Raw genomic sequence first — 17,387 nt, 5'->3', positions numbered from 1 at the left:
ATTGAATCAATTCAGGATCAGTCTTTTTGAACATCTGTCCCTAGCCCTAGGGAATCACTGCTCCTTCATCTCCTTTGCCAGGAGTCATCAGTGCTCTGCTACTAGGGCTCCACAGCTCTGGCTTTGCTGGGGATCACCATCACTGAGGATCTGCTACTCCTCATCATTGCAGAGAGCTACCACCACTCCTCATTACACTACTTGTGCAACCCCAGCTATCTTAAAATCATTATTTTCACTGTGTTAAAAAGGAATGGAAATCTCTGAGTAGCTCAGGGTCTATCTGAACCCACTGCAGATACTTGTTCTTACAGACACTTTTCCTTGAGGACTTTGATGATTAACTATATAATAATAATAATAATAACTGCAATACCATCAAAAGAGTAACTTGTATTTGGATCCTTTCCTGCTTCTTATACATTGTCTCAGCACTGGAACTGAGGGCGACCTCATTGCAGATCTCTGCAGAGGTCACAGTGAGTGCTGACGCCTAAGTGACCTTTGTGCAACTGGTTGCAATATTTGCTGGCTTACAGATTTCAACATGAGGCGTGTGGGCCCAAAAAGCTAATCCACCTGGCAATTTACATTTGCACACTTTACCCAGAACAGAAAAAGGCAACATCCAAATAGCTTGCCAAACTTCTGAATTTATGTACTAATGAGAGCAGGGGCAGATCAAGGGGGTGCAGTGGTATAATTGCATCGCCCTTTTGATCCTCAGTCCACCCAGGTAATAAAACCTGCTGTTAGGCAATGACAGCAGCATCTCTGTTCAGGCAGCAGTGAGGAAGTCAACTGACTTCTCATCTCTTTACAATCTAACTGGTTCTTTTTAATCTCTTTATTCCACAGGTGTTAATGACCATCTATCATTCCTAATGGTGTCAATGTTCCACTAATCAATCTATTCTTTCTTCTGCAATTCTGCTGTCTGTTAGCTGCTCTGGTAATGTAGCACCTACTTCACAGCCCTGAAGACTGCTGTTTTTAACTCTAGTTAAACACATTAACTCAGGTGTGGAAACATTAACTCAGGTGAGCATGAACTCAGGTTTGGAGACAGCTTTCAGTGAAGTCTTGGATGCACTGTCAAGATGTTCAAGAAGAAGGCTAGATATTGCTTTATGAATCTGAAAAAGATGTACATTTAATTCTAATGACTACAGAAGTAATGAAACAATGTTTGGGGGGGTTGGGGCCAATTTGTATTTTACATATGATATAGCAAATTAACACACATTCCAATTAAGTTATATTTGTTTTTGCTTTGATCTTAAACTGAATAATATAGCTTTAGGCCCCTAGCTTTTTAGGAAACCTTCTAGTTTCCTTACAGTTGGAAAAAAATGTATGATGTGCTATATGCAGTGATGTACTACACCATCTGCACCTCCACCATTTTCAAAATCCTAGATCCCCCCCCAGGGAATGAGGGTATGCAAAAAAGGAACACAACACACAGACTTATGGTAATATACACAGCTATAGTAGAATATATACAACAAGCAGGGTTAGATGTATGCTTGCAAAGCACTTGGCAGTGAGTAATCAATGCTGCTAGAAATACAGGCTTGTTGTAGCTGAAAAGGGGAAGGATGATATAATTGGTTTCCTTTCAGTGGTGTGTTATGCTGTGAAGAACAAAATAGTCATGGTAGCTATAGCTGTGCTGTTGCTATGAAAGCACAATTATTTTTTATTAGAAAAATGTTTATGATACTCCAACAAATATTCTTTACTCATCAAGTAATCTAATCAGTAGGACTTAGCTGCATAAGGCAAGCCAGAGTCTGCCCTTTAATGTATAAACTTGGCCATTGTTTCATGTTGACCAGGACAGCAGTCTCGTGCTTGCAGCAGAAATAGGTAGGAAGGAAGTCCTTGATGGTATGACTAGATCTTCCTGGGATCATTTAAAATCCCTTTTGGAGACCATTTTCAAAACACAGGTGCCTAAAATTAGGGCCCCTAAGTGTTAAGTGCTTGCAGCTGTCACAGAAGCCAAGTGGCTGCTAGGTGCCAGTTCCTTAAGATCAGGCTTTATATATAGGGGCATATCTGGTGAATGGAAGTGGAGTAGGACCCCTCAGGAGTGGTCCAAGCCCATGTCTTATTGTAGGCTGCAAATGTGGTCAGTAACTGAAAAACCACAACAGGTCCATGTTGCAGGTATAGATAGCATGAGCCTCAGTTATGGATAACATGTACTTCATCTTGTACATGTCAAAGTGCTCAATGTACAGTCAAGTAAGCAATAGCTAGGGGAAGTAGAATAATATGTTAGGCAAGATCACTAGCATCAGTTTTTCTGAGGTGCTTAGCTGTTGGAGGGTTCCCAATCAGCCTCTTGCCTGCTTTTGCTTTTGGTGTTCAAACTGCTTGGGTCACGGTGCTCTCAGAGATAGATGCCTACAACAAGCCTCCTGAAGCTCAGGTGTGACACGGAAAGAAACACTAAAATTTGTGTTCAGTGCTGTAGCAAGGGAGAGTGGGGGTGAACAACATGAAAGCCTCAGGTGCCAAAGTGAAGGTCACCAGCAGGCACCGCCCAGCTGGGGCAGGGCATAGGATGGAGCCACAAGAGGCTTGTTTGGGGGAGCATGGGGGAAGGGTGGCTCCTGCTGCTGTGTGGACATCCAGGCAAGCATGGGGGAGGGGCAGTATGCCCCCTGGATATGTGTGCAGGGCAAGGGTGGGCTGCACTTGTCCTTGGCACCAAGCTTCGTTGCTATGCCACTGTTAGTGCTCTGCACCAAAAGCTCAGATAGATTTATTGTCTTTTAGGACAGTAGCTAGCAGGTCTGCATAGCAATCAGTCTGGCTCAGCAAAACTGCCCAGGCAGTGCTAAGTTATGCACTGCATGCAAATGCTCCCCCCAAGTTGCTACAAAAGGCCAAAGGTTGCAACCCCTGTATTTATAGCCTAAATGTCCCCACTGTGGGTCAGCTGTTATTACTCTCTCACTGTCGATGTGTCCCTTTTTTACTAGTCTCTTTGCCAAGGCCAGACACCTGCAGCTCAGTCCTTGCCAACTGCAGCTCCCTCCTTCCAAGTTTGGGCACTCTCCAAACTCACTCTCTGCCGAGGCTGGGTTTTTCTAGTTTACCCTCTTACTGAATTTGAGTATCTTCAGCCTGCTGAGTACAACTCGCCTCTTGTTATCTCTAGTGAATTGTAACTTTTATTCCCCAGTTTGTTTAGTTATTGTTTCTTACTTTGAATTAGCCTTTTCCCTCACAGGCAGTTAAGGTTCTTTGGGGAAATGTGATATCTTTTATAAGACCAACTAAATAGTTGAAAAAAATGTTCTTTGCAAGCTTTGGCAGACAAGGTTCTTTGCATGAATCTGATATCTTTTATTAGACCAACTTAACTAGTTGGAAAACAATTATTAAGCAAGCTTTTGGGCACAAAAACAGTTAGCAGTCATGTAACTGTTACTATGGGTGTGGAGGAGCCTGAACAGCCCTGCACCCTAAAAGCAATCCCCCACACCCATCCCAGAGCTGGAGGGACTCACCAGAGGTTGAGGACGCTGGTCCAGGGATGCAGAGAGCCTCCCAGCAAAGGAGCTAACTGAATGAGAAAGAGCGAGCCACGTGAATCAGCAGGGGGTGGAAATAAGAGACTCTGAAAGCAGCCTCTGGGGTGGCTGCACCAGCAGAGAATGAGGTTGCCTGGAGCCTAGGGTTAACTGAGGATAAGCAGCCATGAGCAAGGCTTCTTTTTTGTTTGCACAAGCCCTGCAGGCTCAAAGCCTCTGAAAGATAAGACCCTACGGGCAAGTGAAACTTGGGAAAAACCTAGCAAGCCAGAGGCATGAAACCAGCAAAAAAGCTAAGTGGCAGTTTATTTGTTTAACTGTTTGTTTCTTTTGCATCTCTTACAAACCCAGGGTGGTGGTTTTGCTATCTACTAACTTGGCTGCAGCAGAAGCCAGGACCCTGAACAGTGCGTCTCTTTTGCTAAGGCCAGCGATAAAAGGGTGCCTGATCAAACATGCCTAGCTCTGCTCTGCCCAGAAGGTACCCATAACAGTGTACAAGTACTAACTGATGTAACTGACTGCATTAGAATGTAGCTTTGCTATAATGAATTTGTATGTGTTAAGTGTCCTAACTAAGTCATAAAAGTAAAGGAACTTTGTTCGTGAAAATCATAAGCCAAGAAGAAAAGGAAACCCAACAGTAGCAAAGAGCATTATGCTTCCAAGGGGGTGACGGAAGGAGATAAGAAGTCCTCCCTTCCAAAACTGTAATTTTCACAAAGGCATTAGTCCCAGCTACTTAACCCCTCCCAGTTTATAGGAAAATGGCTTCAGTCCAGTTCCAAAAGTTTTAGTGAAACAAAGACATTTGAATAAATTAGCAAAGAATGCTTATAAATCTTGAGTGTAGACAAGGGAAAATTGGAGAACTCAACAAATTCAAGACAACCTGATGTGCATCATGCCATCCTCCTTAGCGTTCGAATGATGGAGGGTTTTGGGGGGGAGTTGAGCCCCCCCATAAGAGACTAAGCAGTTCAAGCAGCAGCAGTAGCTCCTTCCGGCTGCCACTGCCTCAGACTCCCCAAAACTCAGAATGTCATTCAAACTCTGAGCCTCCTCCTTTCTGAATCTCCCCCAGCTAATATAGGTGCAAATCTGTATCACATCCCTCAAGTAGTTAGATAAGGTATTGGAATAAGTGCTTAACCTTGTGCTTTAGGGTGTAAACAAAAAAGATCAAGCTGTAAAGATGTCTCTTGCTTCTTTTCTGACTGGTGTAGCAGTAATACCCTACCAGCCAAGAATGGAGGAAGATTAGAAAGGATAATAATTAAGGGAGGTGTGCCAGTTTCTTAACTTTGTGTCTCAGAAGGGTAATCAAATCACTAAAGACTCTGTAGCTGTATGTTTAAGTTTGCAAAAGGATTCATGGTCATAGATGAACTGTAATTTTCTCTCTCAACAGGCCAAATATTCACAACTTTGTGGTAACCCAATGAGCTTGTAAGGTCCCTTCCAGCCCCTAACATCTATGAAACCCTATTTCTTACCTAACTTCCCCAGGAAGAACTTCTCTTGTGTTGTCCTGGAGGATAACAAGGCTTTCTACATGGATTATGAGCAGATAGCTAAGAGAATAATCAAACCACTAACATCTTGTGCTTTTGAGAAGGAAACTACTAACTGGAATCTGAGAGGATTATTCAACCCCATTTCTCTTTGTGACTTTGATGTAGGCTGGACCAGCTGCTGTACCCACTGTGCTGTTTTTAAAAAAGGAAGGGGGAAGAGCAGAGGCTTTGGGGCTTAGGTATGGGCATGAATTCCCTTAACTTTCACCCCACAGCCTTCCCACGCCCTAGGGTAAGGTTGCATTGTGCCCCCATGAGGCTTCGTGCCCAGAGATGATATTTTCATACAGGACCAAGCAGCCAGTCAGAACACGGCTCTGGACAGCCCACATGTACCAGATGTCAAACGTCCCCTTGGTTTCATGTTGACTGAGACTAGATTACACATTTCCTTCCATCCTCCATTTAAAGCAAAAGGGGCATGAGTAAACCGTTTTATCTACATATGCTAGCTTGGCCAAGGATGTGTCATAGAGATGTGTAAAATATCCTGCCTGTGCCTGCTTATGAGCCTGAGCAAGTGGTCAAATAATCACTTCTGACTTGGTTTTTTTAATAGCATCTGAAATAGATAAGTTTCCTTTAATTTGCCCATTATTCTTACTTGCTAGAAAGTAGAAACATAACACCACTAAAGAATAAATGTCATATTAAAGATATGCTGCTGTGTACATGTCAGATTCAGACTTTGACAGGTACAGAGGAGCCCAGTCACTCTAAGAAAGGTCTTGTCTATGCAGGGTTGATTTGTGCCCCAGCAAGCCCCACTTTGCAGTGCATCTTATATTAGGGTTTTCCCCTTGCATAACTGCAATACAGTTAACACCTTCCTGCCCATCTCCCTGGTCTGAATAAATCCTCAAGCCCTCTAGCTAGTCAGTGTCAGAAGCCAGAGTCTAGAAGATGGAACAACTGGGAACGCACCCAGAAATGACACACCCATGCAAACAGCAGTTTGAGCTGGTACAATTGATGTGCTGGGACTCTCTCCACTAGAGAACAGCATCAAGGCAGTTATATCTATACAGCTGATGTAAATGCTGGCAAAGCCAAAGATGCAGGCTTAACAAGGGAACTGGCCACTCACATAAGAAATCACGTCTGTTCAGAATCAAAGGTGACAGTGGGACCCAGACTGCAGATGTTTCCTTTCCTTCATGTGACATCTTCTCATTCAGATGGACTGTCATGCTAGAACATATCCTTTTCTCTAATTTTTCAGTGAACCATGAAACCCCCTTACCTGAGAATACTCTGCAACTTGACATCAGTAGTTCAAGACCAGGTTCCTTCTTAGGCACAGTAGCTCAATCAGAAATCACTAGGTAAAATTCTGGACCCAGTGTCATACAACAGGTCAGAAGAGATTAATACAAAAATCCCTTCTGACCATAAGCTGTATGAATTTATAAATCTCTGCTCTCAGTGTATGACCTTGGGCCACCAATCAATGCCTCTTTTGTGACAACAGTGGGGGTTCAATATTTTTTGTCAGGAGTACCACAGATTAGCCCTACACCCTCCCCAAGTGCCACCCTGATTCCTTTCCTCTCCTTGATCTGATGCTCTGCTTTCTACCACCATGCTGATTGTTCCCTTTCTGATCTTCCACATGCCACACAAAGAGGCCACAAGTTGGCCACCCCTATTCTACACCATCTGTAAGATGGGAATCAAAAGACTTCCATACCTTCCAGGGGAGTCCTGAGGCTTTATTTATGTACATATTCATTAATATTTACAAAGGACTTTGGGTAGAGGCAACTGAAAACCCTACCATCATAGTAACTTTGTAAACAGAAACAGCCATAGTGACTGGTGCCAGAAGCTGACTCCACAGCCGTACCTCTGCTTTGGGAAGAAGTGTGGGTTCAACAGCCTTCTAGCAGCAATTATAGATATTTTGTGCTGATGCTAGGGCTTTGACTAATAATCAAACAGGGGCAGAGGTGCTTGCCCCTACTTTTATTTTCCCAAAAAAAACACAGGCTTTGTTGATCATTAACAGCACCAGCCCTATCAGAAGGTCCCAGTGGCACACAGGAGCTGCCTTCCCCTGTTCCCCACTACTGATCTCAACTCATTACAACCCCAAAAGAGCTTGGAGGGAGATGGCTTTTCCCAGAAAGAAGTTTCTTCTTGGTTTAGCAGGTGTACTGTTGCTCAGCTCAGCATATGCAGGTAAGGGAGCAATGGGGGACACTCAAACACCAGAGCTGTGGGGCAAAGAATGTGGGAGGATTTGCAGAAGCCAGTTCTGGCATTGAATTTAACCAACTTGAGTCTCTTAGGCAACCTGATCCCTTCAGCAATGAGTCTGAAGTCCATTTAAAGGAATCCCTGCTGCAGCCAAGTCCCATTTCAGTGAGCCCAGCAACTGAAAGTGCTCCCTTTCTTACCCCACATATCAATCCAGAGGTGTAGATGGGTCCGCTGACTTGACTTTACAAATTGTTCATGCCTGCTTGCTCCACAGAGGCAGTGATAGGAAAGACAGGTGACCTTGACCTCCTGCATCAGCAGGTTCTGCCTTGGAAACAGAATATGCTTGATCTGGAAGCACAGAGAAAAAAGATAAATGTGGGATCTAGCCACCTCTTTCCCCTTCCTTCTTCCACCCTCCATCATTCAAAAATTATTCTCTTAGCTAACATTTCACAGACTAACATTCCAGGTCACCTGTTTCTGCTTCTTCAGTGTAACTCCTGCCCTCCCTCATTCACTTTGCCCACATGTTGATTCTGGACTGCACAGTGCTGTCAGAATTTGCCCTATCTAATTTGGCTTGTCCACTCAGTACCATTGATCAGGTGCACTCTTTCTGACTGGGATTAAATGGGACCCCAGGACACACTTCACCTCTCTCCATCCCCAGAGGCTGAATAAGGTCTAAACAGACATTAGGGAAAGGGACACATCCTGTAGTGGGCACCTTGAGTCCTGAGAGATCTGCTTCTCAATTCTGTGCACTCGCTGTTAAACTACATTCCTTCCAGAATGGCTGCGAATGCACCTCAGTGAGTAGGGAACTAGTTAATGAGTTGTATAGGCAGGAAGAGGTTGTTTTCATTATAAACATAGCTTCAGGGTTGTTTCACTTTCTCCAGTCTAGAGGTGAAAAGGGATCTGTTTTCAGATTCATCCCTGTTATTCCTGAAAAATAGTTTCATAATTTTCTAGGCTAGAAGATGATTAAATCAACTAATTTGTGCTCCTGTCTGTCACAGGCTATTAGAATGGACCCAGGTACTCTTGGGTTGAGAATAATAATTTGTATTTGCTTGAAGCAGATCTTCCTAAAAAGGCACCCAGTAATGAACTGAAAATGGTGTGCAAGGGAGAATCCACCCCTTTCGTCATCATTTATTCCATAGTTAATCACCCTCTCTGGTAAAACTCTGTACCTTAATTCTAACTCAGATTTGTATAGCCATTACTTTTTGCTATGCCCAACTCTGCTAAAACAAAAGAACGTCTGGGTGCTCTCAGCATTTCTTCCCTGTGAATGTGCTCAGACCTTCTAGTGAGGTTATTTCATCAGCAGTGATACTGTGTTTGTTTCCAGACTCATTAAAATGTGGCATAGGACAAAACTGGTCAGGATAGAATAGATAGAATTGGTCAGGATTCCCACAGATGACTTTTTGAGATCTGTCAGCTACCTGGTTCCTTATCCATTTAATCTGTGTTTTATTGCTATTGTATAGGGCTGGTATGTGACAGCTGTGTTGCAAAAAATTGCGGTCCGTTTCTTGGAGGCCACTAAAATCACAGACACACACTCATTAGATGGCACAAAAGGTGTATTTGCAAATAGGGTCAGAGCAGAGTCAAAGACTCAGATTACTCTGAATCCCCCAAGGAATTTTTGCAGGCTGTATTTATCTTTTTCCTCCTGGGCATGTGTGCAGAAACAGGAACTCTTACAGCTTATTTCCGTTTCATACAAACATATATGTGGTTACATCACTACATCCATCGCATGTACATTATAATTAACTACTTAAGTATGCAGGGCGGAGAAGTAAATATGCATCAGCTAATCAAGCATGCTCAGAAAGTACTATAGGTCACCAAGAGTTTAAACCCCCCCCCTTTCAAGGACACAGTCAGTTGAATTCCAGCTTCTGTAATCTGCATGAGAGGCTGGGGGAGAGTCTGCGATTTAAGAAAAACTGTGGCAAGGCTGGCCAAGGAAAAAAGTCCTTGGCAGTGTTTCTTGCTTATCAGGTGCGAGATGCAAGCTGTGCATTTCTAACAATACTCCATTTCTAACAGCTGGGAAAGCTCATGTATCTACCAAAAATAAAAGGAGACAGGATGTCTGAATGTGTGAAGCAACCAAGAGACTAAATAAAACTGTGGCTTTTCTAAAGCAGATAAAGCCAAGCCACTTCTATGGCTGTCAGGTCTGGCCTTGCCTTCTCTGCTGCTCCTACCACTGTTGGCACAGTAAGCCAATGTAACTTTCCTCCAGGGAAAAGAAGGGAGGAAGGCTACCAGCACAACCAGGCAGTGCCTTCTCTAAACCTCCCCCTCCATCCCCATCCCTCCCCCTCTTCCTCTGCTCCTTTTCACTGGGTGCACACAGGCTGGACAGTTTGTGGGGGTAGGGGTTCTCTTTCTCTCTCTCTCTCTCTCTCTCTCCCCCTTTCTAGGGAATGAAACCAGTATCTCAAGACTGCCCTGCTCTGACTTCCAGACTGCCAGCTTCCTCCGGGGCATGAACCTCAAGATCCAATTCCTTCTTTTCTCCTCCTTAAACCCCAGCTGTGGGCAGCTGATTTCTGTTAGTGATGACAGGAACTCCAGCTTCAACACTAGCCTGGACACCAAGATATTAATCCATGGCTTCAGGTGAGAACACATAAAGAAGGCACTCTGGGTTCAGGCTATTTCAGCCACTGGTCCCTCTTTCCCCTGTTATACCTCAGTGGTTTGAGCAGACATGGTGCTCCTCGGGCTGCTTGTCTTAAGAAAGGAGATAGTTTCCAATTTTTGTATCAGTAGAGCTGGGCCATGTCCGTTTGAGCATTTAACGTTCAGTAAAAAAGGTGGTCAGCTTTTCTAATTCCAGCCAAGCAGGGGGGAACTATCAATAAACATGTTACTTACCTTCCTTCCTCCCCCATTATGTTAGCAGAAAAGTAGATCTGGGCAAAATTCTTCAAATTTCAATTAGCATTTTAAATGTTCTATCTGTTAAAGTGAAATTGAAGAACAGTTTTAAAAATGTAATCTTCTCTCTGGTTTTGGACAAGCTGTACTCATGAAGAACCCTTGCTTTTGGAAGATTCTCCTTACTATCTCAATTCTGGCCTTTCAGCCCCTGGGATGAGTTAACTTACCAGAAATCCTACCAAGCCCACCTTTCTTATTTCTGTCCTAGATACACGTGGGCATGAACCATGGCTTTTATATTACAGTCACTTGACAGTAATATCATCCATCCTGTCAGTCTGCTTAAAAAAAAAAAAAAAAAGTTTAGCTTTAAATATTACTGTGAGATACAGTAGAGGGTCAATTATCCACACTGAGCCCAAAACACGTTCATAAAGTCTAATAATTCAGCTAATAAAACATATATTACATAAACATTTATTTCTATAGTTCCATATTTATGTAGATGGATCAACTGATCAATCAATCATAGAAAATATGGATTATTTCAATTGTTTTCCTCATTCGCTAAAGTAATTCTTTTTCTTTTAGTCACCATGTCGGTCATATCTCACATACTTTGCAGGCTGGCAGCATGTTCTACATTCAGATAACTGTACAGTTTCATAATTAGTGTCTAAATAAGTGACTCAGGTCATGTACTTATTGTACTCAGGTCATGACACATTATAACATAACATAAATTACAGGTATGGGCCAATATATTGTCATTTTACAAAAGAGGAGAAATTGCAACACAGAGGTTAAGTCATTTGCTTCATGGCAAACAAAACAGTTTCCTATGTGGCAGGAAATTTCTCTCTGTGCCTAGCTAGTGATCAGCACAAGCACCGCAGCATTTTATAGATTTCATAGACATTAGGGCTGGAAGGGACCTTGAAAGATCATCAGGTCCAGGCCCCTGCCCAAGGGGCAGGAAGTCAGCTAGGGTCAAAGGATCCCAGCAAGGTAAGCATCTAAATGTTTCTTAAAAGTGTCTGGAGTAGGTGCTTGCACTACCTTTGTTCCAGGCCTTGGGGGCTCAGAAAACCTCTGAGGTCGGCTCTAACAGCAGCTACTATTCTGGGTCACGTCATTTTCTAGTTTCTGTTTGAATAGTAGGTGTTGGAGTTTCTAATGAAACTGCTGTGAAATAAAGCTGGGGGGAATGTCTTGACAGGAAACAAAACTTTCATCAAAGCTGTTTAGCTGGGGGAATTTGAGGCACCCCACCAAGGAGAGCCCTATTATGGAAGGTGGCTAACACGGTTATTTCTGATGGCTTACCAGAGCTTTGGGTACAAAGCCCTCCTGGATCAATGGGTTTATCAGCGCCTTACACCGCGCAGCCCGAGTGAACGTGATCGCAGTGGACTGGGTCTATGGAGCGACCACAGCTTACCCCACTGCCGTGGAAAATGTCACCAAGCTGGCCCTGGAGATCTTTCATTTGATTAAAAAATTGCTGGTAGGTGTAAATGTTAGAGGGCATGGCAAGGGGCAGAAGCCAAACTAACACACAGTAGTCCGGACAGCCATTTCTATCCTAACCTCCTCAGGAAACAGTCAGTTGGACACTCTCTTTTTTTAAAGCACTAAGCTCACTACAGATTCTCTTTCTCAGCCCAGCCCCAGAGATGCTGTCATCTTCCTCGCGTTCCTGAGTTGTTTTTTTTTTAAAATAATAAGATAACATCTGCTGTTTCAGCCCATCATTACATGAGGTCAAGCCACTAAGGAGCCTGTCTTTACTCACACAACTCCATTCCCTTGCCTATTCTACACTATAGTGACGTCCTATGGTGCACTGCATAGCACTGTTTTACTATGCTGCACCATACCATGCATACGGCAAAGCAATGCACTAAGCAGTGAAGTACCCTCACTTATTACAAGCACAAGACTTTATTCTCCAGGGTTTTCCTCTTGTTCCCTCACCTTCACGTGTGAAGAACAGTTGTAAGACACCTACCAAGCCCAAACGGACAGGACTTTGTATCCTATTGTGTTCTTCCTATCTTGTTCTGTATTGCCACAATGGGATGCACCATATTTGTGGCAGCCCATTGTATTTCACTGGGTCATATAGTATTGTGCTTCATACTGGCCCTTAGTCAGCAAATGCAAACTCATGCTTTTGTCCTATTAAAGATATGGCAATCTAATCTAGGAAGATGAAAACAATAAAACCGTGAGGATCGTATCAGCCTGGGTCCTAAAAGACAATAAAACAAAGAGAAATACCTTACCTTTTCCATTCCTATGGATGGGGCTTCCACATGGTGGGGGCATGCAGCCCACCTGGGAGACTTTGAGGGAGGTGCTCCTGTTTAAAGGCATCTGGGAGGTGAGAACATCAGACCTGGTCATGAACCGAGGGGTGGGGGAAGGAAGGAGGAAGGCTGGCAGCTATCATGCAGAATATTTGTGTCCGCTCTGAAAGCACTAAACCATGGAGAATCACTGTGAACTTTTTGGTTACCCACTCTCTTCCCTGACATAGGCAGCACAACCTGGAGACAGTGCACTGGAGTGGGAGCTAGGAGACCCAGTTTTTCTTGGCTTTCCCCTTGACTTGTACTAATTATATTGCCATCCATTCTCAGGCCCTCGGAGCATCAGAGACATCAATCCACCTGATTGGGGTGAGCCTTGGAGCACACGTTGGGGGCCTGGTGGGGCAGTTCTATGAAGGACGGCTGGGAAGAATTACAGGTACTGAAATGCTGAGTCCCAGATTCTCCAACATCCCCAAGTGACAGAGAGAGCAAGAGAAGTGTGTGAAAGCTGATGTGAAGGAATTGACAATGGCCCTTGGGCTGAGAATGGGTGTATTAGACAAATCTTAGGCTTCTGGGCTCCTTCTCTGCTATGGAAGAGTTCAGCAATGCCTTTCCTTGGAAAAATGGCAGGATTCTGCTTGCAGGGCTTGCAGGTACAGACCCTGTGACATTCCCACACAGTACCATGCAATAGAATTCACTCCACTTACTGTGAGGGAATCAGTGCAGCCACTGCACTGTGAGTTCCTGAAAATCTAGACCCCAGAAGACTCAAAACAGTAGTGCCTGGAAAAAGTTTTGTATTTCCAGAGCAAGGCTGAAGGAGTGTGTGTAAGACTGAAAACACGCAGAGTTGAATTATAAGGATAGTGCTTGGGCATCACTGTAATTGCAACCTGAGCCATCTAAAGGGAGTGCTGGCTCAGCTGGGTAGCTTACCTGGACCTGGGAACCATAAAACCTTACATCTAACAGTTCTTGCTACCCACTTTCTTGCATAAGTTTCCAGTGTACAGAGATCGGAACAGATCCTTCTGATATATCCGTATGCTAAAGTCTTCGAGAGAGAGAGCACAGTATCTGTGACTCACTTCAGGAACCACTGCACTTGCTTTACACTCAGAGGTGCAATGTAGGGAAACAGGCTTACCCTGACAAAGGTCCATGCATATACCCTCTCAGACTATTTTTCTAAAGCACCTGCATTATTTATGAACAGCAGGGTAGTGTTTAGCGTGAGGCTAAATGGAGTTGTGGAGAAGAGCCTTTGGGACTTGCTCTCTCTCCCGTTCCTCATCAGCATTTTGAGATTCAATTCTCCAGCAGAATCTTGGTTTCCCCATTTTTTTGTCCAAGCCCGTGCATGGTAAAATCACTTTCCTGCTGCCCAACAGCTGCATGGGCTCTAGACTTCCTGGCCTTCTCTGTGTCTCTTGCACTCTCCCCTTTCACTTACGCCAGGTCAGTTAGAGGTGTAGGTGCACTTTCCCCCTCCTGCCCTAGGATTTCACAGGTGTACTGGAAGTTGCATATTACTTCCTACTCAAATCTGCAGCTCAAAGTCCCTTGGGCCAATCCCTGGGTTTTGAGGTGCTGAACTGAACTCCTCCAACCCTGAGCAGGTTCCATGACTTTCCTTAAGGAAAAGTGGGCTATAAAGTTTTCCACTGAAACTTTGTTGTTTTTTTTCTTACTACAGCGCTGGATCCTGCAGGACCCAAGTACACAAAAGCCAGCCCTGAAGAGCGCCTGGATCCTGGAGATGCCCTCTTTGTAGAAGCCATTCACACTGACTCAGACAGTAATCTGTTTTCTATGTTTTTCAGCCTGATTACTCCCCCCTGCCCCGCCTTCATTACTGAAAAGTAGTGTGCTCCTCTAGGCCTGATGGTCCTGGGCTCAACTCCCACATCAGACTGTCTCTTCAGTAGATATGTTTCATAGACATTAGGGCTGGAAGGGACCTCGGGAGATCATCGAGTTTCCTGGAAGGTTTACTAAAGCAGATCTAGTCAGGGAGTTTCTGTCCATGCTACAGTGCCTCAGAGCAATAGAATTTCCCCATCATAGGTTTAGACTATGACAATCATTCATCAAGCACTTCTCCTCCCTAGCCTGTGCTGTAAGGCTGCTGTATAGTGCTGCTGGTAGGCACTAGTGAACACCACACACTGATGCCTGTATGTAGTAGACAGGCATTGCTATGTACTCACTTCTATGCCCTTTGGGCACATACTTCAGATCTGCTCCAGTGTAGTCTGCAGGGATGGCTGATAAACTCTGCAAAGTGGGTGTGTGTTAAGATGAAAGGTGCTATAGACTAATAGTGTCTTGTCTTGCCTTTCTGTAGTCCCTTCCATATGAAGAGCACAAAGCTCTTTACAGACATTTATACATTAATCATTCCCATTTCAAATAAGTAGGAGCCCAAGGCTCCAAGACCTAGAAGTATACAGGGTTATTGATTGCAGCAGCAGCAGAATCAGGACTAGAATCTCATCCCTGTTTCTATAGTGCAGGAGGCTAACAAATGACTCTGGGATTTTGGCTCCTTTCAGATTTCGGCATCCGGATTGCTGTAGGCCACATTGACTACTTCATCAACGGAGGCAAAGACCAGCCTGGCTGCCCCCAGTTCTTTGGTAAGAAGGGCTAGTGGCGTGTTGTCAAAGGAAGGGCCACACACTGCTGTTTATCAGCCTGCAAACAGCTCCCACTTGGGAGAGGGGAGGTGGCCACATTTGTAATGATTAATATAAGGCCACAGATATTTGGAAAGGAAAAGCCATCATAGTACAAGTTTCATACCACAAGGCCTTTCTGCCCATGTCTCTCCTTCTCATTCCTAGGTGAAAGCATCTCACACACACTGGAAACAAATGTCATCTTTATGGCATCATAAAATTTATGGAAGCCCAAAGGCCAATCAAACAGACATCCATGTCCCTTGCCACACCACAAATGCCCAAAATGTGTGGTTGCTACATAGGTGGTATGAATTTGTCAGTTATTTTTCTGCAGACATCTATTTGCTTTAAGACAGGGGAGAGTGAGCAGCTTGGAGCTACCCACACTCTCCAGCTGCCCTATACAGGCAGTCCTGGGACTCTAGGGGCCCAATCCTGCATGACCAGGGAATTCCTATTTCCAGAGTTTGCAGGATCAGGCCCCAGAAGGCCCGAGAGTGCCTGCTTGGGTTCCCCTGTTTACAGAAATGCACCCTGAGAATCCCCTGGCAAAGGATTCCCTGATTCTGCATCACACTGCTGTAGCCCAACACAAGGTACACGTCTGCAAACAGGAAAACTCGGGGTTTCCCCATTTGCAGAAATGCATGCCCAGAGAATCTTGACTTGGGGCATGTCTTTACAAATAGGAAGGAAAAAAAAACAGGTTACACTTATTGTAGAGGAACGCCCAAAGATTCCCCAAGCAGTCCTCTTTTCGTGGGGAAACTGAGGGTTTCCCTGTTTGCAGAGGTATGCCTTGAGTGTTGTCTCACAGGATTGGGCCCCAGCTGTGCAGGACAACAGGTAACATCTGTTTCATTCAATGAAGTAGATCAGCTGCACCAGGCCTGCAAGTAGAAATTTGTACCAGTAGAGTAAGATCAGGAAAGACCAGGATTGTTTGTGGCCTTTCTATGCTGACAGAAGCTGTTATGTAGTCAGAGCTGGTTTTGCTAGCTTATTTCATTCAGAGGAAGAGCTTCTAAGCTTTGCAAACAAAATAACTTTTTTCCTGGTATAAACTGTATCTGCAGGAGGATGGTTTATTGGTATATAGCAGTAAACTTCCTTCTAACTTGAACATTCTACATTTATAGAATGTAAGGGGCTCTGCATCTATTTGTCTTAAAGTCCTTGGGTACATATCAGTAGGCTGTTCCACTGCACTGCACTATACTTCATTGCACTGCAGGCTGCAAATAAAATTTGCCAAAGCGCCTAAGTGACTTTACTTTCAGTGGGACTTAGGCTTCTAAACCACCTGGGCACCCTTGAAGGTTTTAGCTGATGGGCTCTTGCAGACAAAAGATTGTGCTTCTTAACCTGTGGCCTGAATATTACTGTCAGATTCCTCAGAAATGTGTAGAGAGACTAGGTTTTTGTCATTGTGCTTTATATTTCAGGCTACAAATACCTGATCTGTGATCACATGAGGGCAGTTCATCTCTACATCAGTGCCTTGGAGGACTCCTGTCCTTTGATGGCATTCCCCTGTTCCAGTCACGAAGATTTTCTGAATGCAGAGTGCCTGGATTGTTCAGATCCCTTCCAGCTCTCCTGTCCCAGAATAGGTAAGGTGCCAACTAGGGACCTGCACTGGCAGAGGGAGAATAGAAGCCTGCAGGTTCTCAGTGGCTTTGGGGTGTGCAAGTCTACGAAAGACCCTGGAGATCCCTGCCAAACCTATGATTCCATGGCACTTCCCATCAGAGCTAAAATGGTTCAGATCAGCAGTATTGACTGCCCCTGTCTGTCATCACCAAAGTTTGGAAAAAGTCAGATCTGAGGCAGACCCTTCCTCTTGCCCTGGGCTGAATCAGATCCTCACTCTAAACTCCCCTAACCCTGGAAAAGGATTAGAAATGGGGATCTACATCTGGATACAAATGTTGTGGCTGGTAGCCAATTCTGGTATCTATCTTGGTGTTCTAGCCAGCCACCCATGGCAGTAGTTAACTTAGGTTCCTCCTGGAGTCTCAAGGTTGTCATCAGTCACTTACAGGCATACCTTGTTTTATTGCGCTTCGCAGATATTGCATTTTTTACAAATTGAAGGTTTGTGGCAACCCTGCGTCGAGCAAGTCCATC

The 17,387-nt window shown here is 44.4% G+C and overlaps 1 protein-coding gene across 4 annotated transcripts in view; it reads left to right on the top strand.

Annotated features, from left to right (window-relative positions):
• Positions 1-3,450: 3,450 nt before the first annotated feature.
• The window catches only part of PLA1A (phospholipase A1 member A), a 22,160-nt gene continuing 8,223 nt past the window's right edge, over positions 3,451-17,387 (top strand). The window contains exons 1-8 of one of the 4 annotated variants that reach the window (XM_019548728.1): positions 3,451-6,453; positions 7,137-7,309; positions 9,787-9,985; positions 11,579-11,756; positions 12,895-13,003; positions 14,270-14,371; positions 15,129-15,212; positions 16,703-16,870. In XM_019548728.1, coding sequence (XP_019404273.1) covers positions 6,317-6,453; positions 7,137-7,309; positions 9,787-9,985; positions 11,579-11,756; positions 12,895-13,003; positions 14,270-14,371; positions 15,129-15,212; positions 16,703-16,870 — 1,150 coding nt within the window. In that variant the 5' untranslated portion in view covers positions 3,451-6,316. Of the gene's footprint in view, positions 6,454-7,136; positions 7,310-9,786; positions 9,986-11,578; positions 11,757-12,894; positions 13,004-14,269; positions 14,372-15,128; positions 15,213-16,702; positions 16,871-17,387 lie in introns of those variants that run through there. The other 3 variants (XM_019548729.1, XM_019548726.1, XM_019548730.1) reach the window with 3 other exon arrangements.

The sequence above is a fragment of the Crocodylus porosus genome, unplaced genomic scaffold (assembly GCF_001723895.1).
Source record: "Crocodylus porosus isolate Cpor-Errol unplaced genomic scaffold, CroPor_comp1, whole genome shotgun sequence".
Classification (NCBI taxonomy): Eukaryota; Metazoa; Chordata; order Crocodylia; family Crocodylidae; genus Crocodylus; species Crocodylus porosus.
The sequence above is the reverse complement of the archived record's forward strand: the minus strand, read 5'-3'. Positions and strand labels throughout refer to the sequence as shown.